Source organism: Polypterus senegalus, chromosome 4 (assembly GCF_016835505.1).
Source record: "Polypterus senegalus isolate Bchr_013 chromosome 4, ASM1683550v1, whole genome shotgun sequence".
Classification (NCBI taxonomy): domain Eukaryota; kingdom Metazoa; phylum Chordata; class Cladistia; order Polypteriformes; family Polypteridae; genus Polypterus; species Polypterus senegalus.
This window is the reverse complement of record NC_053157.1, coordinates 91,535,788-91,561,383: the sequence shown is the minus strand read 5'-3', so window position 1 is coordinate 91,561,383 and position 25,596 is coordinate 91,535,788. Positions and strand designations below refer to the sequence as shown.

Here is a 25,596-nt window from a genome sequence, read left to right as displayed (position 1 = left end):
GGACCAGTATCTGCTCCTTTGGGCAAGGAGGAACAGGATGAGCACTGCCAGAGCCCTACAAAATGACCTCCAGCAGGCCACTGGTGTGAATGTCTCTGACCAAACAATCAGAAACAGACTTCATGAGGGTTGCCTGAGGGCCCAAATGTCTACTGCGCCCTGTGCTCACTGCACAGCACCGGGGAACTCAATTGGCATTTGCCATAGAATACCAGAATTGGCAGGTCCACCACTGGCGTCCTGTGCTTTTCACAGATGAGAGCAGGTTCACCCTGAGTATATGTGAAAGACGTGAAAGGGTCAGGAGAAGCCGTGGAGAATATTATGCTGCCTGTAACATCGTTTAGCATGACTGGTTTGGTGGTGGGTCAGTGATGATCTTGGAGGCATATCCATGGAGCGACTCACAGACCTCTACAGGCTAGACAACGGCATCTTGACTGCCATTAGGTATCAGGATGAAATCCTTGGACCCATTGTCAGACCCTACGCTGGTGCAGTAGGTCCTGGTTTCCTCCTAATGCACGACAATGCCCGGCCTCATGTGGCAAGAGTATGCAGGCAGTACCTGGAGGATGAAGGAATTGAAACAATTGAATGGCTTTCACGATCCCCTGACTTAAACCCAATAGAACATCTCTGGGACATTATGTTTCGGTCCATTAGGCGCCGCCAGGTTGCTCCTCAGCTCAGGGATGCCCTCATACAGATCTGGGAGGAAATGCCACAAGACACCATCTGTCGTCTCATTAGGAGCATGCCCCGACATTGTCAAGCATGCATACAAGCTCGTGGGGGCCACACAAGATACTGAAAAGCATTTTGAGTAGCAGAAATTAAGTTTTTGAAAAATGGATCTAGCCTGCCACATCTTCATTTCACTCTGATTTTAGGGTGTCTACACAATTGAGCCCTCTGTAGGCAGAAAACTTTTATTTCCATTAAAAGACTTGGCATCCTTTTGTTCCTAAGACATTGCCCTGTCGTTATTTGTATAGATATCCAACTTCATATTGAGATCTGATGTATCTAATGTGTTTCTTTAAAGTGTTCCTTTAATTTTTGTGAGCAGTGTATATATATATATATATATATATATATATATATATATATATATATATACTGACAAAAAATCAAAGGAACACTTTTTAATCAGAGAATAGCATCAGGTCAATGAAACTTATGGGATATTAATCTGGTCAGTTAAGTAGCACAGGGGGTTGTTAATCAGTTTCAGCTGCTTTGGTGTTAATGAAATTAACAACAGGTGCACTAGAGGGTCAACAATGAGATGACCACCAAAACAGGAATGTTTTAACAGGTGGAAGCCACTGACATTTTTCCCTCCTCATCTTTTCTGACTGTTGTTTCACTAGTTTTGCATTTGGCTACAGTCAGTGTCACTACTGGTAGCATGAGGCGATACCTGCACCCTACAGAGGTTGCACAGGTAGTCCAACTTCTCCAGGATTGCACATCAATACGTGCCATTGCCAGAAGGTTTGCTGGGTCTCCCAGCACAGTCTCAAGGGCATGGAGAAGATTCCAGGAGACAGGCAGTTACTCTAGGAGAGCTGGACAGGGCCGTAGAAGGTCCTTACCCGTCAGCAGGACCGGCATCTGCTCCTCTGGGCAAGGAGGAACAGGATGGGCACTGCCAGAACCCTACAAAATGACATCCACCAGGCCACTGGTGTGAATGTCTCCGACCAAACAATCAGAAACAGACTTCATGAGGGTGGCCTGAGGGCCTGACATCCTCTAGTGGGTCCTGTGATCACTGTCCAGCACTATAGAGTTCCATTGACATTTGCCATAGAATACCAGAATTGGCAGGTCCACCACTGCCGCCCTGTGCTTTTCACAGATGAGAGCAGGTTCACCTTAAGCACATGTGACAGACATGAAAGGGACTGGAGAAGCCGTGGAGAATGTTATGCTGCCTGTAACATCGTTCAGCATGAGCGGTTTGGTGGTGGGTCAGTGATGGTCTGGGGAGGCACATCCATGGAGGGACACACAGACCTCTGCAGGCTAGAAAACAGCACCTTGACTGCCATTAGGTATCGGGATGAAATCCTTGGGCCCATTGTTAGACCCTATGCTGGTGCAGTGGGTCCTGGGTTCCTCCTGGTGCACGACAAAGCCCAGCCTGATGTGGTGAGTGCATGTAGGCAGTTCCTGGAGGTTGAAGGAATTGATACCATTAACTGGCCCCCACACTCACCTGACCTAAATCCAATAAAACACCTCTGGGACATTACGTTTTGGTTCTTCCAACGCCACCAGGTTGCACCTCAGACTGTCCAGGGGCTCAGTGATGCCCTGGTCCAGATCTGGGAGGAGATCCCCCAGGACACCATCCATTGTCTCATTAGGAGCATGTCCCGATGTTATCAGGCATGCATACACGTATGTGGAGGCCATACAAACTACCAAGTGCAATTATGAGTTGCTGCAATGAAATTTTGGCAAAATATACTATCCTGCTGCATCATTTTTTCACTTTGATTTTCGGGGTGTCTTTGAATTCAGCCCTGTGTAGGTTGATAATTTTCATTTCCATTAAACGATGTGGCATCCTTTTGTTCCTAAGACATTACCCAGTCCATGTCAGTATAGATATCCAGCAGGATTTTTTTTTCCCATGGAGATCAGATGTATTTTCAAAGTGTTCCTTTACATTCTCTGAGCAGTTATTATATTTTATATATATATATATATATATTTGGAAGTAACTGGTTGTGAAATGCAATAACAGAATGTATGTGTACTGCTATTTTTCCTGTTCTATTTTATGTGTTTTCTGAGTGAATTACAACTCACTGATCCACGCAGGAAGTAAGTAACCCAACCCAAATACTGTATCCTAAGTTGAAGTGAAAGTTAGGTTAATGCAGTATATGATATGGCCATTTTTGTGAAAGCGGAAGGACTTTCAGGGTACTATTGCACTAATAAAAGTGTGTTCAACTGAAAATCTCCTAGGTACAGTATATCTGCTTTATCAATTTATATAGCCTGTCCCCAACTCTATAAAGACATTGTTTCAGGCATCCAGTTTTATATATTTATAGTATGTAAACATCCTCATCAAAAAATGTAGAAAAGTCCGAGTAATATACGCAAGTCAGATTCACGAAATGTATGTAACGTATCCAAAGAGGGTATTATTGCAAACTGTTATATTTTTAGGTCTAGGTTCTTTCTCTGTTAACTGTCATTTTTTGTGCTGTAATTTCATTAAGAGAAAAACAAAGGGATTCTAATTTGTGCTAGTACGTGCTTTGGGGAGAGTACATATTCTCTCAATATTTTACAAAAGTAATGAGTTTACAAAAATGTTCTACAAACAAGCATACCTATTAAATTATTTAAATGTTAGACTATAATGCAATTTCAGACATCTCTGCCTATTTTAATTCCTGACTTTAAAAGATTATTGCATTGACAAAAGTCGCAAAATGTGCAGTCCTGTCTAAAGTACGTACTAGATACCATCAGGCAAGTGTTAAACACACAGTAACCATTATGACTTATTAGTATATGGTGAAATATAAAAAGCTTAACTTAAAAAGATCCAAGTTAATATGATAACAGGATGATGAAACATATGTTGAAACAAATTGAAGGCAGTCAGTAAAATAAATAAGCAAAAGGTCTAAATCTCTAAAAATGGTGAAAATCGTAGGAAGTGTGAGAGAACACAATAAATGCTGAGTTTCTGAATAATGAGTGTCTCGAGTGCTTAATTCATTTCTAGATTTTAATATTTGATTGCACTTTGTGAAACATTCTCTGTAAATGCATAAAACCCTTTTCATCCTTAGCAAAGTTTACCTGGGATAGTTCACCATGGAAATTATTTCTTCTGTTCCATCATGCTTCTTTGAATTGTGAACATTATAAGTTAGAGACTGGTCATTAATCTTGGATGCTAAATTCCATATTCGGAGGGAGTTTTCATTTTCACATGCTGCTAAGCAATACCGCAGATCAAAGCAGGTTCCTTCAAATTACAAGAAAACAGGACATTAACACTGAGGGGCAGGCTTCAGGCGTTGTTAACATTGACACCTAGAACTGTATGACATCATAGCTATAAAGAGCTGAATTGTTCTTATACTCTCCACATATGCTTATGAGACAATTTTCTAATTTTTACAATGCTTGATCCACTGTCAAAGTTAATGCTTACTGCTTTGAAGGCACCTATCCATTTTATACTTTCTCATTATAATCAAGGGTTATGAAACTATGAACTATAACTTTGCATTAAAATGTTTGAATTGAAGGAAGCTACACTTTTATGAGATGCAAGGTCATGTCAGAGCAAGGTACACAGACAAAATAAAGAGGCGATTTAGTTAATCAAGATGGTTCAGTAATTCATAAAAGTAGAGATTTTACTCAACAATACCATTGCGTTGAACACAAAAGACAAAATAAAAAAGTATCACCCAAAATCTGAGACACCTCAATCAGTCTAAAGAGAGGAGATCGGCTTATTCACTATGCATTGTGGATGGTCATCTACATACCGCACAAGATATCCAGCAATAAAACTTAATATCTAAGATCTGTGGTTGTACTACCTCCATGCTAGTTGATCCATGGTTATAATTTCTGATTCTACACTTCTTAAAGAAGACCCCAAGGTTCCACATGGTGTTTATGGACTTCCTGCCATCTACCATACCAGGTAGAGTCTTAGTGTCTACCTGGTGGATTCTAGTTGTTTCAGGAAATACAGACAGTACAATGCTAATCCCCAGTATATAGGGTGTTCCAGATCTAAATATGCAATTTTCATTACGCTATAACTTATTAAGTTTATTACATAGAAAATCACCTGAAAAATCCCGGACCATTGAGAAGTGTGTGAACTGACGACATGAAGAATCAGCTTTGTGCCGAATTGGAATCGTCCCCACATAAATCAAAGTCATCCAGACGATCTGGATCTGCACAATTAGATCTGGACCACCCTGTATTTCTTTCACAGTAATACATTTCTCAGGTTCCTGATACACCTACATAGGCACCTGCCTTTAAATGGCCTGTATTTTCCAGAACCTTGAGTTATGTTTGTATTTACACAATGTGCCCAGTGAGGACTTCCTATGCCTCTTTCTACCTCAGGAACCATGTAGCTTCTCATGCCCTGCCAGCTGTGAAATCCTTAGAAACTCAGTAATGCAAATTCATTGAAATTGTTGTAGGTGCCTATTTAATTGCTTGTACTTTTTAATAGTTTTGTCTTATGCCTATATTTTCTATGTTTTTTCTAAAGTATGGGAATTTCAACATCGATAATGCACATTTAAAGAGTGATGTTAAAAAGAAAGAGAGTTTAATCTGTAGAACCCCAATGGGAAAGAGCTAAAAAGCATGATGCCACCAGGATGGACTCTCACTCTACTCAGAGACACACACCACTCATACTTCCTAGACAGTATTCAGCAATGTGAAGGTAAAAAGAGAGACTGTTATAACCAAGTCCAGTAAGGTCTTGTTGAAATGCAGTAACTGTTGTGAATTTCCCCTTGGGATTAATAAAGTATCTAACTACCCCATTGACGCAAACACAAGTAAATGAAGGGAGGAAAGCTCAAGCCACAAAGTTCTTAATCAGTTTATTGTAACAACCAGAAAAGACAAACTCGGCCCAAAGGTCTATTTGAACACATCCCAGAGGGAATAATATGACCCTGAGAAGATGATGTCTCAGAAGGCAGCACTGGATCTTAGATTAAGACAGTAGTTTTTAGCTGTCAGAAGCTAGGATACATTTTCTTTCCTTGTAACATTTGTAATCAATTACCACCATTACTAACCTCCAGTTACTACACATGAAGTTTTCACTATGTGCTTGTGGTCCTCAGTCTCCAAATTCCATGTAATGACTTCAGAGGTATTAGTGTCAGGAGAGGAGCAGAAGGTAATAACATGAGATCCCACACGGTTCACAGAGAGCAAAGAAAAAGGGTCATTGCAGCAGCCTTTCACGGAGCGGAGATACTCAAAACTTGCTGTGCTGAAGATTTCAATATGAATAATCTCATGAAGCCTCATATAAGGGTATCTGATTGAAACACAAAACAATTTTAGAGAGTGCATAAACAATGTCTTTGTGTCACGAATTTAGAAATAATTGTTTTCTGTATTTTTCAAAACCAGAAAATTCTTCTTTTACTGAAAATATTCAATAGCATCTTAGAAGTGATTTAAAAAAATACATGTATTGTGTTATATACACAATTATATAAAATAAGCATGAAGTGTAAAAATAATTATTAGTTTAATGTAATTCAAGTTTGGACTGAGGGGAACATTTAATCATTGAATAAAATGTGAATGTAGTTAAATTTAGGAGAGTGTCACTGATAAATACACTCAGTGAAATGAAATTCAGCAGTCACTTTGACAATGCACTAGAGTGACAGTGACATTATTCACCAGACCCTTCTTTCCATTCTGTGCTCTGATATGCATGGATGACAAAATGCATGAACCCTGACCCCCATTACTACTAACATAGTTGGTGCTCCTGCACAAACTTTTCATTCATTTTCATGGTAACCTTAAAGAAATGCAACCAAAAATTGAAGTCCATTTTGAGATACTGCACTAAATTTTATGATATATGGCGCTTACAGGGTTTTCATTTGTTTGAATATCAAAGCCATTTTTGCATCTGTAAATGTAATTCCTTATGAGCTCTTTCACCAAGAGGCTATACATGTACATAACAACAACATTTATGTATTTATTTATTTAATTTGAATAAAATAACATTCTATACAATCAAGACTTACTTTAAAAGCAATGAAAATAACATTGCATACAATCAAATCAGACTTAATAAACCTGAATTCAAATCCCACTCAAACATTTATTTCTTAAGCAAATTTCCTTACGAAGTATGTAGTTCAAAGTGCTTCTCAAGATGAGCAAAAAATAAGAATAAAAGAAAATCAGAAACGGATAAAAATAAGAATAAATAAATTACATACCAAAAATAAAAGGTAAAAATTAATCAATATGAAATTCCATAACATAAGTTATAGAAAATAGAGTCCTTATATGAAAGTTCATATGTCTCTAAAAAGAAGTCAAATGCTGTGATTAGACAGACAAACAAGGAGCAGATACGAATATATTAATGTACCCACTGTAATTTTGCTACATCTTCCTTTAACTAGAATTACATTTTGTTTGTTACATATATTCTTTCAATGCAATGTATAATTGAAAATGTGTTATTTTTTAAAAGTAAAACTCCCAATCTGAACATCAGCACAATCCAGAAATATAACTAACTATAATGTTGTAAAATAACACACGTGTCCAGTACAGAGTTGGTGGTGTCATAAAATTCAATGCAAATCTATGCCTGCGTGAAAGTACAGTAGTTTGCATGTGAGGAGCAAATAGTCAGGACAAGCAGATCGTGTGCCCACAGTCTCCTCCTCAAGCATAATATGAATTGGAATGCCTGCCCTTTGAGACATTTATGTCATATTCGCATATTATTTGCCTAGAAACAAAAGTGTAATCCAAGTAACAAAATCCTAGTTAAGTCAGTCACTGTGTGATTACCAAAATTTAACTTTAATGTTCTATGCTTTATTACTGAAAATGTAATAAGATAACAGTAATAAGTTACTTTGTTCTGTGTTACACCCAAATCTTCTGAGAGGAAAAAGAAAACAAAAATAATAATAAAGAAATGAAACTAAAAACTAAGGGATAAGACAGGTACTTTCTAAAATCAGAACCATGTATGTAATTTAAACCATATACCAAAACCAAACACTAAATATAAATCATGATCAAAAATAAACATTGCAAAGATCTAATTTGCCCCTAACTGTAGAAATTGTAGTTTATATTTTTGTTTCAGAAACTGCTCTACTACTCAGATATCCAGAGCAGGTGTGGAAGAAGATGGCCTAATACATCATGTGACTGGCGACAGGCATTGCCACACACAAACAATATGGCCAGGTGGCTGCAAGATCAGTACAAAATGGCAGCAACCGTATTACAACAAGAAGTAAAATTACATCAATAATAAAAAAATCACATGTACACATTCCAAAAATTAGCCAAAAGGATTCAGTTCTTATAAAAACAATATTTATTTCAGCTATAGCCTAGAATACTCCACGAGAAATGGCAGGCCATTAAATGGAGGACTGAATAAGATGATTCCTACAATGGCTTAAAAGTGTTGTAAGAAACAATGTCATCATTTTGGGGGGGCTTCTGGGGCTCCAGCATCAAGCCCCTGATTTTTGAGTGGACGCCCTGTGCCCCCCTTTGATCATTCTTATGAAACCCCCCCCCGACCACTCTCAAATTACTTGCACTTTAATCAAACTAACCATTATTATTTAATTTACTGTTAGCTTTTGTTTCATGTTATTAATTTTTCTTTTTCATTTTTATATTTATTATTATTATTATGCTGAGAATGTCATTCTATTACTATTTTCTGCATTTGTTTGCACAGGTGCTGTTTCTTTGAATTATTAGACTTCACCAGTGCCACTGTTTTGTGTATTTACTGTAAGTCCGCTGATTCTGTGTGCTTGCTAGGAAAGATATCATGGTGGCCATGATACTGTAATAAAGTGGATGTGTGTAGTGCTTGTGGCAAGAGTAATCCAGAGGTATGCATTTCATTGGGCTGTTGGGTAACATTGTATAGGATGTGTAGTGGCTGCTTGCAGGCTTTAGAATAGATAGATAGTGTGGGGAACAGCCCGGACGCAGACAGGCAGACATCATTTTAAGTCACCCAACACACATTTATTTAGTTACTATTTACAGTGATGTACACACAACCCACTTTCACCCCAAAGTCCGGGCCTCACACAATGCCTTCCTCTCTGGTCCTCCTCCACTCCTCCCCTCCTGAGCTCCGTCTTTCTTCCTCCCGAATCCAGCCATCGAATGGAGGGAGGCGGCCCCTTTTATGCTCACCCGGATGAGCGCCAAGTGCATCCCAATAACCTTCCGCCGGCCCTCCCAGGTGTGGTGGAAATGCCGGCTGTGCACCTGGAAGCACTCCGGGTGTCCCTGGTCGTCTTCTTCCCCTCCTCAGGCATCTGGGCTCCCCCTGGCAGTGACCACGGGCCCCTATAGGGTTGAGTTCCTAAGCTCTGTTCCTGTGGTCCCCAAAGCCACAAGGGCAGCCGCCCCCTCGTGGTCCGGAGGAGGCGTATCGCTTGACATGATAGATAGATAGATAGATAGATAGATCTTGTTTTTTACAGAAGCTCTTTAAATATAATAAATACATAAATAGACATAGAAACAAATATATACACACACACTTTATAGTCTGAATACATACCAAATTTCTTTCTAAAAATTAAAAACAGTTCCAGTGTGTCATTATGCAGATGTATTGCTGCTGGTGTAAAGGAGCCCCAGTAGCATTTCTTGACACACTTCTGCTGAATAATTTGTTGGCTGAAAGTCCTCTGTGTTAGTGTGTCAGGAAAAGGGTGTGCAGCATTGTTCATAATGCCACTCAGATTTGTTTTAATTCTCTCCTTTGCTACTAACCCCAGGGTGTCCTATAATATAATTGCTGTAAACCTGCTACCTTATTTATTGCTTGCTGGAGACATTGGAATTACTCCAAAAAAAAAAATTGTATTGGAATCTGTCATTGTGTGGATATTTCATCCAACGCTGCATGCATTAAACAGCATTTTAACTTTTACGTTTACGTTACAAAAGATTAGCAATCAAGCAATCAATGTAAACAAAATTAGAAAAAGTTAGTTTAGTTTCTGTTTATCTTGTGTGGCATCCCCCGGCCGGGACGCCCAGGAGGACTGAAGGAGGGCTTGTGCCTCCTCCAGACCACAAGGGGGCGTCCACCCTGGTTATGTTGGGGGCCTCAGGTAAAGGGCTTGGAAGCCCAGCCCTGTTGGAATCCGTGGCCACCGCCAGGCGGTGCCCTGGTGCCTGAATATCCCTGGAGCCCAGCACTTCCGCCACACCAGGAAGTGCTGGGGGGAAGACGACAGGGGACACCCGGACGGCTTCCGGGTGCACTGCCGGCACTTCCGCCACACTGGGGCGTGTCTGCGGAGGAGTGCCGGGAAGCAGCTGGAGCCCATCCGGGTTCCTATTTAAGGGGCCGCCTCCCTTCAGTCGATAGTGGAAGTCGGGTGGAAGAGAGACGGAGCTGGAGAGAGAGGACTGGAGGCGGCCAGGAGAGAGAGGTATTGAAACTGCGAGGCCTGGACATTGGGGAAACGGTGCTGGAGGCACTGGGGTTTGAGGTGCACGTGATTGTAAATATATTGCAAATAAACAGTGTGTGGTGGATCCAACGATGTCCGCCTGTCTGTGTCCGGGTCAAGTCCACACTTGGAATTTGCTTCTGTGTTTAAAGATTTTGGTGAACAATTTAATAAATCCTTGTGTAACATCCTCAGCTAATGGCAATAAAGTTTCTTTTGTTTTGCCTCCTTGTTTTCAGCCACTCGGTAAGCAAACTGACTGTTCAACGGGGCATACAATATGTGAATTAATAAAGCAATGTGTCTTTCAGTTATAATCAAAACTCTCTAATGATTTAATTTTAATACACAATTGCAAGTTCATTCTTTTCAGTAACAAAACTGAACTTATTCTAATAAAACCACTTTTGTATGATAGTCAAAAATTAAAGCTTTAAGATTTGCAGTAGCTAAGTAATTTCCCTCCTACACCCACTTCATTTTCATGCAATAGAATGTTATCCAAAACATGGAAAGTTGAGGTCTTGCCTGCAATGTTCAAGTTTATTGTTTTTTATAATGTTTCAATTGTATTAATGTCTCATTTTGTTTCATTCATATGATACATCTCTCTATTATAAAAAATAAATCCTGGGAGAGAAAGACGGGAGTCATGATGTGATCTTCACGTTAAGATCACGGAAGACACTTAAGACACTCTGTGGCCATTCTCTTTCATCTCGCGGGGACCTTAAACATGAAACTTTGTGCCAAGAGATTGACCCAGGACTGTCTTGCGATGACATAGAACATCAGATTCTTGCAAGACACACCCTACTTACAGCCAATATCAAATAAGACCACGGGCAGCAAAACACTCAGTCGTGTGAGTGTAAGGATTTGAGCACACACAAATCCAGGGCTCTCATCGCATATAAAGCATACAGTATAAGGACAATACGTTATAAATAAAACGTTGACGACTAAGCGAAGAAGAAAGCAGCACGGAGGAAAGAGACTCAAAAGTATTGGAAAGAAAAAAGAGCAAAAAAGAAAAAGAATAATCAAGGTGCCAATTCAGAAAATAAGGAAAGTAATAATCAGCCCGGAACAAGTGGAATTGAAAAAAAGCACATCCAATCGGGCTCAGAATTAAAAGACAAAGTAGAATTTCATAAAGATGTTCACAAACGTTGGCGCTATACACATGCAGAGCAGGTCAGAGATTATGAAAGCAGTGGAATTTGAAAGGCTCAAAAAAAAACGATATACATCTGGAGAAAGTTAAAGAATATGAAAGTAGAAAAATTAGAAAATATAAAAAAAGAAAGTAAAGATCGCAGTAGTGCAAACAAATGGAAATTATTACTCAAAAAAGGGAAAATAATCACCACAGACTAGGTGTCACTGAAAAAAAGCAGGTCATAAATAAAAGACAGAGTAGAAATAAAGTAAAACATCATAAAGAGGTTAAAAAACAAGGGGCCCAAACAAATGCAGAGCAGGTTAGAGATAATGAAAACTGAAATTCAAAAGAATTAAAAAAAAAAAACATAGGTGCGAAACACATGCAGAGAAAGATACAGAATATGAAAGCAGAAAAAAAAGACAGGGTCAAAACAAAGAAAGTAAACATCGCATTAGTGCAAAAAAAGAGAAATGATTACTCGGAGAAATAATGAAAAGGCAAATAGAGATCGAATATATGGACACAGGTGATATTTCAGAAGTATGTAAATATTGTAAGGCTTTGAAGTTTAAGTCAGAGAATTTCAAAAACGTTGTTTACCTCACATGTATTTATTGGTTACTTTGCAAAAAAAATTATTAACTGCTGATGATGCAGATCGTTTCGTCTGTGCTAAAATTCCAAACAGAGAAACCTATCCTGAATTATGGTACAAAGTCATTAAACACATGTCTCACTGACCTCATTTAAAAAGATTCAGCATATTCGAGGGACGCGAAAGATTCCAAATATTGTTTTTATAGAAGTTCTGAAATAAAAGTGAAACTAATGAAATAGTAACAATTGAAAGAAAAAAAACCTTAAAAGTGTGTATCTGGAAAACCAAACATGGGGGTTGACGTGTGAAGCGAGCAGGGGGCAAAGCCCCCTAGTATAAATAAAGCATGTCTTAAAACTGTGAAACAGATTTATATTAACTGATCTTGCAGCAAGAAGATGTTCTTGGATTCAGCCATACCAACAACTACAGGTGTATTGCTATGCAATATCATAGTGATATTGCCAGAAATGATGGAGGATATGGGATATAAATTCTTCCTTTAGCACATTTCAGTTGTGTGTAATGCTGTTAAGGCCAGCAGTTCCAGTTATAGCATCCATTTACATAGTCTTAGCAAGTTGAAGGCAGTCATGGCATGCATCTGTGACCAGCGGTTTTGTAGTGTGACATCCCTACCAATTCTGTTGTAGCAGCCTGCAAACCTGTTCATTAATAGTCATAGACGTGTGCACCTGTGCATGTGAGATTTGACAACCAATGTGTGGTCAGTTGGAAGAACGATGCATACAATACAACTGCAAAAAAAAAATAAAACAGGTTTTTCAAACTGTGCAAATAGAACAGCCATTTATCTGTTAAGGGTCTTGTGTTCATCTTGTCAAAACATAGTGTAAAAAGCAAAAAGATGGGCTAAAATTGTGGTTGAGCTCATCATATATGGAAAACATTTGTACAGCCACCAGTGATGCCAGTCTGCACATTACTTGACTGTCAAAATGCTGTAAATCTGCTTTTCTAAAGAGGTTCCTACTTGTGTTATCTAACATCCTCAAGGCAACAGGATCCAGCAACTGCAGTCGGTAAGAACAACATGCTGTCTGACTGGACATCGGTCTTACACTGACATGTGTTTGAAAGGAGAAAGTTGGAAAGCAAAGTTGGGAATAAATAAATAAAATGAATTTCTTAAATTTTAGAGAAAAAATTGTAGTTTAAAGTACCAACATTCATTGCGATGAAAGATTTTACAACATGATGAGTACCTGCAAATTAGAAGAAAGTAATCTCTTGTCATGTCCACTCCTTTTATAGAGGCCACTGGCTCATGAGCTGTCAGTTTTGTAATAATATCACCCTTCTTGGCACTTAACACCATGGCTTCTTTTCCACTCCTATATGATGTCAAATAATAGAAGAAAAGAAAAAGCAGGTTAAAGGTTTAAGAAACACTTTGCTTTCACCTGATTTAAGCCATGTCTTAGCCAGGTTTCCTCTCCTGCCTGCAGCTGAGATTCTTGTTTTATTTGAATGTGTCTGAACCTTTCTTCACCAGCACTCCCTGTCTTGAGCATGTTATTATAAAGCCTGCTTCTTAGACTCTCTCATTATTTTTGAGGAACCTTTCTTGCCTCCTGTTCATTTTTATACTTCTTGTCATTGAAGGCAACTGTCTCAGTGTGCCTCCTGAGCCATTTCTCCATCTTGTGTGTCTAACACTCGCACTTTCTCTTTAGATTGCGTAACCAAAGCCAAACTGACCAATCATATTGATCTAAGGGACAGGACACACTCAAACATTAGTGTTTTATTATATTGTAGATACCTAATTTATGAAAGAAATTTGTACCTTCAGCAGATTTATCTACCTTTTTCATGTGTTGATTGAGGGACTTCTTTACATAACTGTATGCCGGTCCTGTAAGTGTAAGTGAATCTTGCCATGGGCCAGCTTGCAACAAGCATACAGTACTGAATTTACCATTTCTTCTATGATAAAATCATTTTCAACCAGCTGTCTAAACTTGTAGATTTTCCTAAAGCATGACTGATTTCTCGACTGAAAATAATACGACTTCAGTTACAGAGTGTTTTATGTAAGATTATAAACTTGATATAATAGCTATATATATTATATGCACAGATATTTTCACAGTAGTATACCATGTACAGAAGCTGTAGCAACAACCAAATAGAATTCTCATGTCTGCTCACCTCTATCTGCTTTACCAAAAAAAAAAAACTGTATACATACCATAACAAGGAGGTTACAAAAAGAACACACTCTATACTGTAATGCAGAAATACTACACATCAATGTCACTTTTCTGCTAGAACCAGGAACCAGAAAGAGTTAGGTTAACCATAATTAATGTGTACGTTTATTATATTTTTTCAAAGATTTTCAAATATTATATGACATGGTAAGAAAACTGATTTGCATTAAATTGAATTTACAGTGAAGAGCGATTCTCTTTATAAAAAAAATACAAAATAAATTGAGTTTCACTTCCATACTGTCTGAGAGAGTTTAAAGCATTATTTATGCATGTGTCTGCTTGTATTTTAGTATTTAAATAAAATCTCTAGTGAAAAATAAAAAATCATGCATATCCTTAACTAGGATAAGGTGTTTTCTAGGTACTAGCAGGGACAAGAAGGGTTTTGGCAGCAGTGGTTGTCTTTGTACTACGTTTTCCTGTGGATACAACACATTAATGTCCACGATGGCGTGTCTTCATTTAGAAAATATGCACCATATCACTTTTTATTTTATTTTTTTAAATGTGCTGTACTTTTCCACCTTGATATGAATGAGAGCTATGAAACAATTGGGTTCAGTTAGTGTCATCTTGAGAAGCCTGTACCCAAAGCTTACTTTAGTAATTTAGTTTTCTTTTGTTTTGTTCAATACTTGTTTTTTAACAGAAAATAAAGTAACAAACATACAGAACCACAGATGTAAAGGTAGTTCTCATCATTGGTGTTATATGTTGTGATAAGAACGACACTTAGATGTAATAAAGGTTTGGGACAGCCACCTGTATAATGTCCTTTGGCTGCAAAAAGATATTTTAAAGGTTAGAGTTGTTCACTCTACTGAGTCCAAAACAGTTGAAGAAAGACAAAATGGTGGATTTAAAGGCCAGTGTAGGAAGTGATGTCACAATTACAGTATCTGTCTCATACATTCTGTGTAATTAATGTACAAGTAGTACTCCTTGTAATGAAAGAACACTTAGAGCCAGCCTGCTGAGCTCATTTTGGTTCCTGTTAGCCCTGGAGTTAGTGGAAATGCAGCCACAGATAGTACATCAGGCTGTACAACATAATCTACCAAATAGCATTAGGGAATCAAACATATTTTTGTGTATATTTATTACACAACATGGTTACATTTTCCTTACATCAATGCACCTTTTAATAAGTTGGTGTACATTTATTATATACAGCATCAGATTTAAGGAAGGTCTTTAGTCAAAGCTAAACACATGTAGTCTCAGAACAAAAGACAGAATAAGATAATCATTAACAGTATGTTTAACAGGTCTAAATGCTAAAATAGTATTTTTATAAGAGACCCACTTATTTAGAAAGGATGAGTTCCAGCTGCAAAAAGAATGGACTAGTCAAATGTTCCATTCCAGCTTTACAAAGAAAACTAGAGCTGTGGGAATTCTTATACATAGAACAGTCTCATTTGTAGTATCAGATGTAGTATCTGATCCTGAAAGGAGATATGTGATTGTCATGGGTAATTTATTTAACTGTAAAGTGATTTTGATAAATGTTTATGCACCCAATGTCAACGATAGGGAATTCATGCAGAATGTATTTGCATCCATTCCCAATTTGAACACTCATAAAAATTATAATGGCTGGAGACTATAATTGTGTTTTAAATCCAAACCTAGATAGGTCTCCTGTCACAGGGGTGATAGCATCTATCACTTTAAAGACAATTACACAGTTTGTAACTGACAACAACCCAAACTCAAGAGCATATTCCTTCTACTCACCATTGCATCATTGCTACTCAAGAATTGATTATTTCTTTGTAGATAACAATTTCTTGCCTATGACTAAATCTTGCAAGTATGACGCTATTGTTATTTCCGACCATGCCCATTCTACGGAGTGTAAAGAAAACACCACACAATCTAATGCATTTCTGGATGCATTATAGATACCACAAATAGATAATCTCAGAGCAGAGGAATTGGATAAACCTTTGGCACTATCAGAATTACTAGATACTATAAAGTCACCTCAGAGTGGGAAAGCAGCAGGCCCCGATGGCTACCCTGCTGAATTTTATAAGAAATTCTCCACTCAGCTAGCTCCCCTTTTATTAGCAACATTCACAGAAGCAAGAGACAATAAAAGTCTACCTCAAACTTTTCACCAAGCATTAATCATCATCTTCCATAAACAAAATAAGGACTTATTACAATGTGCATCATACGGACCAATTTTACTTCTAAATAATGATGTTAAGATACTCTCCAAAGTCCTAGCTAGAAGGATGGAGAAAGTGTTGCCTTCGGTAATATCACAAGATCAAGCTGAATTTATTAAAGGCCGACACTTAGCTTCCAATCTTCGATGCCTGTTTAATGTAATATATTCACCCACAAAGGCAAACACCCCAGAGATATTATTATCGTTGGATGCAGAAAAAGCATTTGATATGATTGAATGGAACTACCTTTTCACTACATTGGAGAAATTTGGGTTTGGCCTGAACATTTGTTCATGGATCAAACTACAGTATACTAGTCCAGAAGCTTCATTTTGTATTAACAACATCAATTCAGACTACTTTAAACTAGAATGTGGTACCAGACAAGGATGCCCCTTGTCACCACTACTTTTCGCAATTGCCATTGAGCCACTGGCAGTTCACTGTCAAAGTGCTTATGAGATAAAGGGGATTATCAGAGAAGGACTTGAACAGAAAATTTCTCTATATGCCGATGATATGGTGCTGTATATATCAGATCCACAAAATACTGTGCCTGCAGTCCTAACAGCACTAACAAAATTTCAAAAGATTTGAATAAAAGTGTGCTCTTTCCAGTGAATTATCAAGTACACAATATTAGATTGAACACCTTCCCTTGTATCATTGCAGATCAGGTTAAATACCTAGGGGTAAACATCACAAGTAAACATAAAGCTCTTTATTAACAAAATTGCACCATCTTTATGAAAAAAACTAAGCAAGAGTTACATAGATGGTCAACCCTTCATCTCACTTTAGCTGGAAGAATTAACATTGTTAAGATGAATATCTTTCCTAAGCTTCTTTTCATTTAGGGGACCTGTGCAGAACTTTTTCAAAACCTGGCAGGATCTAATCAATAATATTTTAGAATAAGCTTTTAAAGCACCGAGGAAGCAGATTCTCTCCCCATTTCTTTTTCTTCTCCATTTATCTTTATTCGCTTATTAATTCATTTCTTTACTTATTTTTACTAGCTTTAAGTTTTACTCTGCTGGCCATGCTCTCTTTCTCAGGGGTGGGGGTTGATTTTTTTTAACCTATTTTTGTAAACATTGATCTATTTGTATGGAATGTTTTGTGATTTCAACAAAATCAATACTATTACAAAAAAAAAATAGTATGCTTAATTTTCAAAAGGACTCTTGACAGTAGTTTATTTAAATTCAAGGCAAGCTGAGAATGCATTCTGCAAATATCTGAACAAAAGTGCATATCACACCACCCATATAATTATCAGTCACCCGACAGAGAACTGTGTACATTAAAGGCCTTAATGACATTTGTAAGAAGTACAGAAGACGTGCTGTTTAAACTGAGCCTTGACTTGTACAATAATAAACAAGAGTAGATGGAAAAAATATGTACAAATGCAATATATTCTTATTGTTGCCAAATGCAAATACAGCTAGCCTTTCAGGCTTAGTGGGGCTGCTTAGATGCTGTCACTTTTTTATTTATTTATCTTTGAAGTGCACCTGATTTATTTAATCAGAACCTGAGATGAAAGGCCAAGATTATCAGTGGGATGTATCTTCACTAGTCTTTGTAAGTGCTAATCCGCTGAATAATCAAATGTACTGTATGTTGTCTGTATTTAGAGCCTACAAACAACAGATACTCGTTGCTAATTTAGAGCAAACTGCCAAAAGACATCAGAAGCAGTAATGCTCCAGCCACTCCTTTACTATTACACTCATATTTATATTTGGAGCAGGTAGATGAGGTTAAGTTCCTAGGAATACATATCTCCAACAAATTGAGCTGATCCATAAACACAATGGCTTTTGTCAGAAGAGCTCAGCAGTATCTTTATTCTGTAAGGTTGCTTAAAAACCTTACTATTGATATTATTTAATCCCTTATCTATTAGTGTAGTGAAATATAGTTTAGTAGAGTATTTTGTTTTGTTTAACTTGTCTTGCACTGGTTCTGTGTAGTGTTGTGTTATGCTTTCTATGTTCTGTTTGTGTATATGCTGCACAGTGATCCTGGGATACATTATTTTATGTCACTATATACTGCAACATTGAGTAGATAGATAGAGATAGATAATAAAGTATCTATCTCTATCTATCTACTCAATGTTGCAGTATATAGTGACATATGTATGATATAATAAAGCCATTTGACTTGACATGATGTGACTTTAAGGTCTCCTCGAGTGCAATCTATATGGTCTGGAAACACCAACCAGGGTGAAAGGAAAGCTCTGCAAGTGGAGATAAAAAATGCAGACGGGATTACTGGTTTTCAAATTCCCTCCATGATGTAGGAACAAAGAAGTACTGATCTTTATCATGCAGGATACTTTCTGTTCATGTTGTGGTATTCTGGGTGTAATCTCAGACACCAAAGAACAGATAATTCTGTTGTACAGTTTTATAGCATCTTTTTTCAGGCAGCAATGTGAATGGTTGCAAAAGACATTCAGGCTTTCAAGAAGTATGTTCATGTATCTGCTTAATTGCCCCCTCCTTACCCCACTTCTCTTTGATATTAAAGCAGTTTGTGCTGTGAGCACCTTGTTCATTTATTGATATTCATTATTTAAGTACTTTTTTGTCATATGAAATGTTTCTTTGGTTTACTGAGGGAACCACAAAAGATTTCCAGTATACTTGCATCTTTTACCTGTGCAAATGGCAAATACAATCTCTACTAGTGCTGCTACTACTACTACTTATGATAAAGGAAGGTGAATTGTTCAACTTTTTGTAAAACTTGAAAAGGTATAAGCAGGTGAAACAAACAAATTCACTAAGAAGCCAATAACATACTAAAAATAATTTCAATTAATTTTTTTTAAGAAATCCTTGGAATTCACAAGGTCAGAGTTCTCTACAAATAATGTTAAAACAAAATAAAAACATTTAATTAAAACAAAAGTCACAGCACAAATCACAGGCAATAGAGCAAGAGCGTGGCACCCTAAGAATGCAAGATGGCAGACAATTCAACAAATTTCAGGTTGTTTCATTATCTGCTCTCCTGCCTGTCCACAACAGACAGCATATAGTTCCTGTGAAAAACAAAGAACTAGAAGGTAGCTGTACAGATCTTACATTTAATGGCTACAAAGAGCTCAGGGATTATAGAGATACATATAAGATGTGGAGCTTTAAAGTGCTGTATGAAGAATTAAATAAGACCTCCATATAAAGTCAAACTGTGTAAGATAAGAAGATTATTAATACAATTGACAAGGTAATTTGTGACGCTGCGGGTCCTCTCTGTGCTCCCAACATCCTTATGGGAGCCTTAAGCCTAACACCGTCGGTAATGTCACCGAGATGAGCTTACAAATGAGGACAAGTCTCACATGAAGCCAGGGGATATATACAAAAAGTGCATAAGTGCTTTTATTAAAACAATAATCAGTGTCCAAAGTGCATTGCATCAGGTTTCAATAAATAATCCATAAAACAAGTGTCCTGTGGGGATAAAAATAAATCCTATAAAATACGAGGTTAAAATGCAGTCTCTGTCATCCCAGTCTCGGCACACCCTTCTTTCTCCCCAGAGATCTCTACAGTCACGAGTACCTACAGCGTACCTCCGTCTTGGCTTCCTTGCGGACATCACTGCCAGACCATCCAAGGTCAGCTCTCCTCCCTTCATCCTTCGCCCACCCGTAGTATCTCCTCGGATCCCTCGGGTGGGAACCGGCCTTGCTCACCCCACTCACCCGAACATTCAGTGGGGCGAACTTGCCCCCAGAACATAACAGCTTAACGCTCCTTAGCAGAGCCCCAGCTCGTTCTGTCTACTCTTTTCAGGTGGCCAGATCCTCCTGCTTAGACTGCCTTTCTCACGTCCTTTAACCTCTTTTTTTTTCTTTCGATCGATCCTCTCCTTCCATTTCTATCGCTTTCTCCTCTCCGTTTTCTCTGGGTTCCACCCGCATATATACACCCCCCATGTGCCTCCGTGGGAGCAACGCCTTAATCACACACCACAGGAAGCCAATGAGCCAATCGACAACGGCCGCACCCACACGCGCAGGTGAGACTCGCTCCAACCACCTCATTAACTCCCCGCGGTCGTGCAATCATGACACGGAGAACGGCACAGCTATACGGATTTAAAACCCAGCCTTTTTTTATTGGAAGCCGCAGACCCGCTATACCACATAATTCACATTGTATTCACCTGCCAAGTTTCAGACCTCATAGCATCTTTGGAGGAATTATAGTTTAAAGATAGTGGAGGAATAAAAAAACGATACCGTACATTAGGATGGAAAGAAAAACAACCTTTAACAAGAAATTTTTAATGACACAGTAAGCAGCTTTCGCAAAACATAGAGATCTCTCACTTTAGTATTTAATTCTCACAGAACATATTGATTTTCAGACTGGTTTATTGTTATATTAAAGCAAAAGATATTTACCATATGTGTATTTGCATATTGTTCTGTTGAAATAAATCATTTTCTGAAAGAAGATTATTGTAAAAAGGGAGGCAAGTGCCTATCCTGGAAGCATTGGGCGCAAGGTGAGGACCAAACATTTGTGTGCTATCAATCCATCATGTTAAACCGAATCAGATAACGCACAGACCTTTGGGATGTGGAACAAAAATTCAGTGACACATGCAAAATATACCAATTCCACATAGGCAATCCATGCCCAGAATTCAGACCCATGGCTCTACAGCTGTGTGGCAGTAAGCTTAATCACTATGTGGTCAGGGATCGTAAAGCCCTACAACAGATAGTGAAGACAGCTGAGAAGATCATCGGTGTCTCTCTTCCTTCCATTGTGGACATTTACACCACACGCTGCATCCATAAAGCCACCAGCATTGTGAATGACCCAACACACCCTTCACACTCACTGTTTACACTTCTGCCATTGGGAAAAAGGTACCGAAGCATTCGGGCCCTCACCACCAGAATGTGTAAGTTTTATTCCCCAAGCAGTCAGGTTCTTTAACACTCATGGACCGATCTGATATCTGATATATGTAATCTGCTCTACAATGTTGCACATGGTTGCACATGTTTGCACATTTCACTCACACGCACCTTGTTATATATTATGTGTCTTTATGTTATGTGTTGTGGATTCTTCATTGTCCTATGTTCTATGTAGCACCATGGTCCTGGAGGAACGTTGTTTAGTTTCACTGTATGCTGTACTACTGTATATGGATAAAATGACAATAAATACTCTTGAATCTTGATTAATATGCTGCCCCTGAATACAGACTACTACACCTTTACTTATAAACCTTCTGTTAAAGTGTTACATTTTCATAACTGCAGAATCTTCAAGATTTCCATCTAATCTAAAATATCAAACACTCCTTAGAGATAAAAAATGCACATATTGTACTCACCTGTAGGCGAAAAGAACAAAATCTTTCACAGAATTCTGAGACACAAGAATAGAGTGGTCTTTGTGAATAGGGCTATCCTCTGGAGTAATGTCCACCTGATGGACTGGTCTGCAAGAGACAGCTAAATCAAACACCTGTCAAATTCAGAAAAGTGGCGAGAGTGAAATAATCGGTCAAACTATACCCTCCTCTCGGTTTCTCACAAAACCCCTCACTAGAGGCATCTCTGAACTAAAGGGAGTAACATTCTTAGATAAACAAAGACACTAAGGGATCTTAGAATGTTCAATCTTGCAGAACAGTATCTTTCCAGGGTTTAATACTGGTGTTTAGAAGCCTAAAAGGCATAAAAGCAATATTAATTAATTTGACCAAAAGACCATTCTGAGACAACATAAAAATGTCTTGAGTCTAAGTCAGGACATGAGATCTATAGACTTACCAAAATCTTAAATAGGGGCACTATGATAATGTTATATATTAAAGCTCTAGCAGTCATGTGACAGCGACTGGGCATCATTACTAACAACAATAGCTTTGGGTAATATTCAGAATGGTGGCACATGTGACCAAAGGTGGTATAAATGCACAAAATGGTCACAACGATTGAACCAGGGTAGTAAAAACATAGAATCATAACAGTTATATAAGTATTCAGAAACAGTGAAGTATCACTGTGGATGCAGTAATCCCTTAAATTCACGTAAATTGTGTTCCTAAACTTACTTTTGCAAAATGACTTCCATCATAAAAGGCCACAAGAATCTGTCCATCCATAGTGCATGTTATAACAGGAATATCAAGAGAATCATTCTCACAATAGACCATTCTTCCTGAAGAGACTTCCCATATTTGCAGGCTGTGGCCCTCAGTAAGTGCTACTAAAGTGTTGTCCATGCACAGGGCAATGGAGCTAATGTCCCGACCTACTCCATGAAGAGTTTTTATTGATTTGCCAGAACTGAGATCCCACAGCTTCAGGGTCCTGTCTCTGGAAGCTGTCACTATAATAAGGTCCTTCTTTGCTGCTGCTACTGCAGTGATTTTGTCGGTATGACCTGCAAAAGATAAGGAGTGTAACTTATGTGCCCACCTCTGCAGTCAACTTACCTTTGAAAAGAATGAAAAATGAGAAATAGCCTCAAACCTCAAGAGTATCACCATTTGTGGTTTACAGGGTGTCAACACTTTCCCATTAAACGCTCTTAAAAATCTTAATTGAAAAATATGGGTTTGTCTACCTTGCAAAATTTTGTGGAATATTATAAGTCATCTCATCTGTGGCTTTTACTGGACAGACATGGCATGAACATTGCTCTTCAATATTGTAGAAAAATGTTTGACAGTATTACAGGAAATATATGTATTTATTTAATAGAAAGGATTCTGTATTGAGCTATCATTGTTACATCTACCCATGCATTTCCTGAATTTCTTTATTACTTTTGGGGTCTGTTGCACCAATTTACAATCAGTTAGCCTAAACCTATTACTTTGAGATACTTTTTAAAACTGGAGTACCATGAAGAAAACCTTTGCAGACACAGGAAGGACATGTAAATTTCAAACAGACAGTTAATGGTCATCTCCTGAAGCTGTAAGGCAGCGGTGCTTATCACTGTGCCACCAAATCCAGGGCCCTGTGTAAAGATGTAGCACTTAATTCACTGTTAGTGCAACAAAGTACTTTTCTTAACATATATTGAGCATTTTAGGGAGGTTATGGCATTTATTACTTTCAAAGACATACAGCTAAAATAAATTATGTTCTTGTTGTAGAACGTGGTGCACATTTTGAATTAGATAAATATAGTTTGACTATATGGACATGCAGGTTTGAGGGTGCTATGTGATATGATGTGTTATCTTGTTTGTTGGAACAGACCAATCTATCCCATTTGGAATATAATGACCTTTTGTATGAGTGTGTTATTCTTTCAGATAAAAATCTTTCTTGCAAGGAGTACAACAGACAATGGAAACATTGCTTCCATAGATTTGTTTGACTCTTTACCTTACATCAGGTAAAAGGAGAAATTTGTAAAGAGCTATGTGTTCCCATGTAAATCTTTACACAACAAGTGATGGGTATTATGAGTCTTTCTTTGGGACAGAATCATTTTATTCTTCGTTCAGTTTTAATTGTGATTTGTCAAAAATCACATGGAATATGAAAGTAACAACTTCAGATTGCTCTTCTACATGTATGTAGATCATTTGAACCACTCAGGCTATATGTTCTCTGACTATTTGTGCAACTTCCATTGCATTATTCATCCATTTGGCCATTTTTAAACCTGCATTTCCATTGCTGTTACTGAGATATAGAGTCTTTTCCAGCAGCAATAAGTTCAAGCCAGCAATCAACCCAGGGTGGCAGAGTCCATGGCAGGGAATCCCCCATTCAGTCATACGTTGCCATTTTAGAGTTACCAATTAACTTAAAATGCTTATCTTTGGAATCACTGAAGAGAACTCTACACAGATATAGGAAGAATATGTAAGCTAGGACTCACTCTTTTTATGTCCTAAGAGTATTTTTGTAGCCCAAAGAGATACACTTTAATAAAAAAAGACTTTTGCAGTGATAGGATTATAAATGTAATGTCAAATATGAAAAACACCTAGAATTATGTCCATCCATCCCTCTTTCTGTCCTCTGACCCTGCATTTTTTATTATCAGGATGTAGCATTTAGAGCCAATTCCAGCAGTTCTGGTGATAAAGCAGGGGCCAACCTTGAATGGGGTGCCAGTCCATTGCAGGGTACGTTGACATAAAAACCACCCTTCCCACAAACAGGGTCAGTTTAGATTTACCCATCAACTTTATCTGCATGCTTTTCTACAATTTGGGAGGAAAGCTGCCAACTTTCACCCCTAAAAATTTAACGAAGGATAAATGATTTGTTCTTATGTTAGTTTAGAAATATTGTTGTCTTTCAGAATATACAAGTGAGACTTGGCTAAAAGTATTTATTTTGAGTGCTACATTCATTTTTCAGCTGAAGGCACCTGGGTTCATTGAATTCCATTGGCAGTTATTTAAGGTGTTGCTTTCTTTCATAGCCTTGCAGAATATGAAAGACGTTGTAAGTCAATAACCATAATTAGTTAATAGCTTTTCTTTTGACAGGTCCAAGCATCTGCAAACAAAGGGCTTTCACAGAACATCCAGGATTAGGTGGCAACATTTTGCCAATCAATTAACTTATTAAAGACACATCCTGCTCCTTTAAAACCAAATGCACAGTGTGCATCTTTGGTGAAATATTAGAGCTGCTCTGCTCAGTAAATCAAACGAAACAAAGCAGCCTGACACCATTATGATAAAGGGAATGAAATGTTTAGAAGGGGAGGCCATAAGCCTGAATCATACAATAAGAAAGTGAGTTATTAGGTTACAAATAAATGCATATTTCTTTGCTATCGGTATTAGGAAAATTTTTAATCATGTTTGCTTTTAATTGAACTGTACACTTTAAACATCTGTAAAATAATTATTCTTCTCATTAATTTAAATTACGTAGGGTTTACAGGGAGCCAAAGTTTAACCTAGAAGGAATGTCTACAAGGGCAGTAGCATCTGTGAATGGAATGTGAGGCCAGTCAGAATGCAGGGTGCACACCAACACAGGGAAGATCACAAATTGGGGCAACATTAGGTTGGTAAAGGTATTTGTTATCTTTGGACAGAAAGCAGAGGCCCTTGGGAAAACCCACCTGAACAAAGGAGCGGCAAGCTTAATCCAAAG

At 38.0% G+C, this 25,596-nt stretch overlaps 1 protein-coding gene across 3 annotated transcripts in view; it reads right to left on the bottom strand.

Moving 5' to 3' along the window:
• Nucleotides 1–25,596, bottom strand: part of LOC120527534 — a 154,450-nt gene that overhangs the window by 31,105 nt on the left and 97,749 nt on the right. For all 3 annotated transcript variants that reach the window (XM_039751042.1, XM_039751043.1, XM_039751044.1), the window contains 5 exons: nucleotides 22,569–22,900; nucleotides 21,843–21,976; nucleotides 13,261–13,389; nucleotides 5,838–6,085; nucleotides 3,841–4,009 (listed from right to left, as the gene is read on the bottom strand). In XM_039751042.1, coding sequence (XP_039606976.1) covers nucleotides 3,841–4,009; nucleotides 5,838–6,085; nucleotides 13,261–13,389; nucleotides 21,843–21,976; nucleotides 22,569–22,900 — 1,012 coding nt within the window. The remainder of the gene's footprint in view (nucleotides 1–3,840; nucleotides 4,010–5,837; nucleotides 6,086–13,260; nucleotides 13,390–21,842; nucleotides 21,977–22,568; nucleotides 22,901–25,596) is intronic.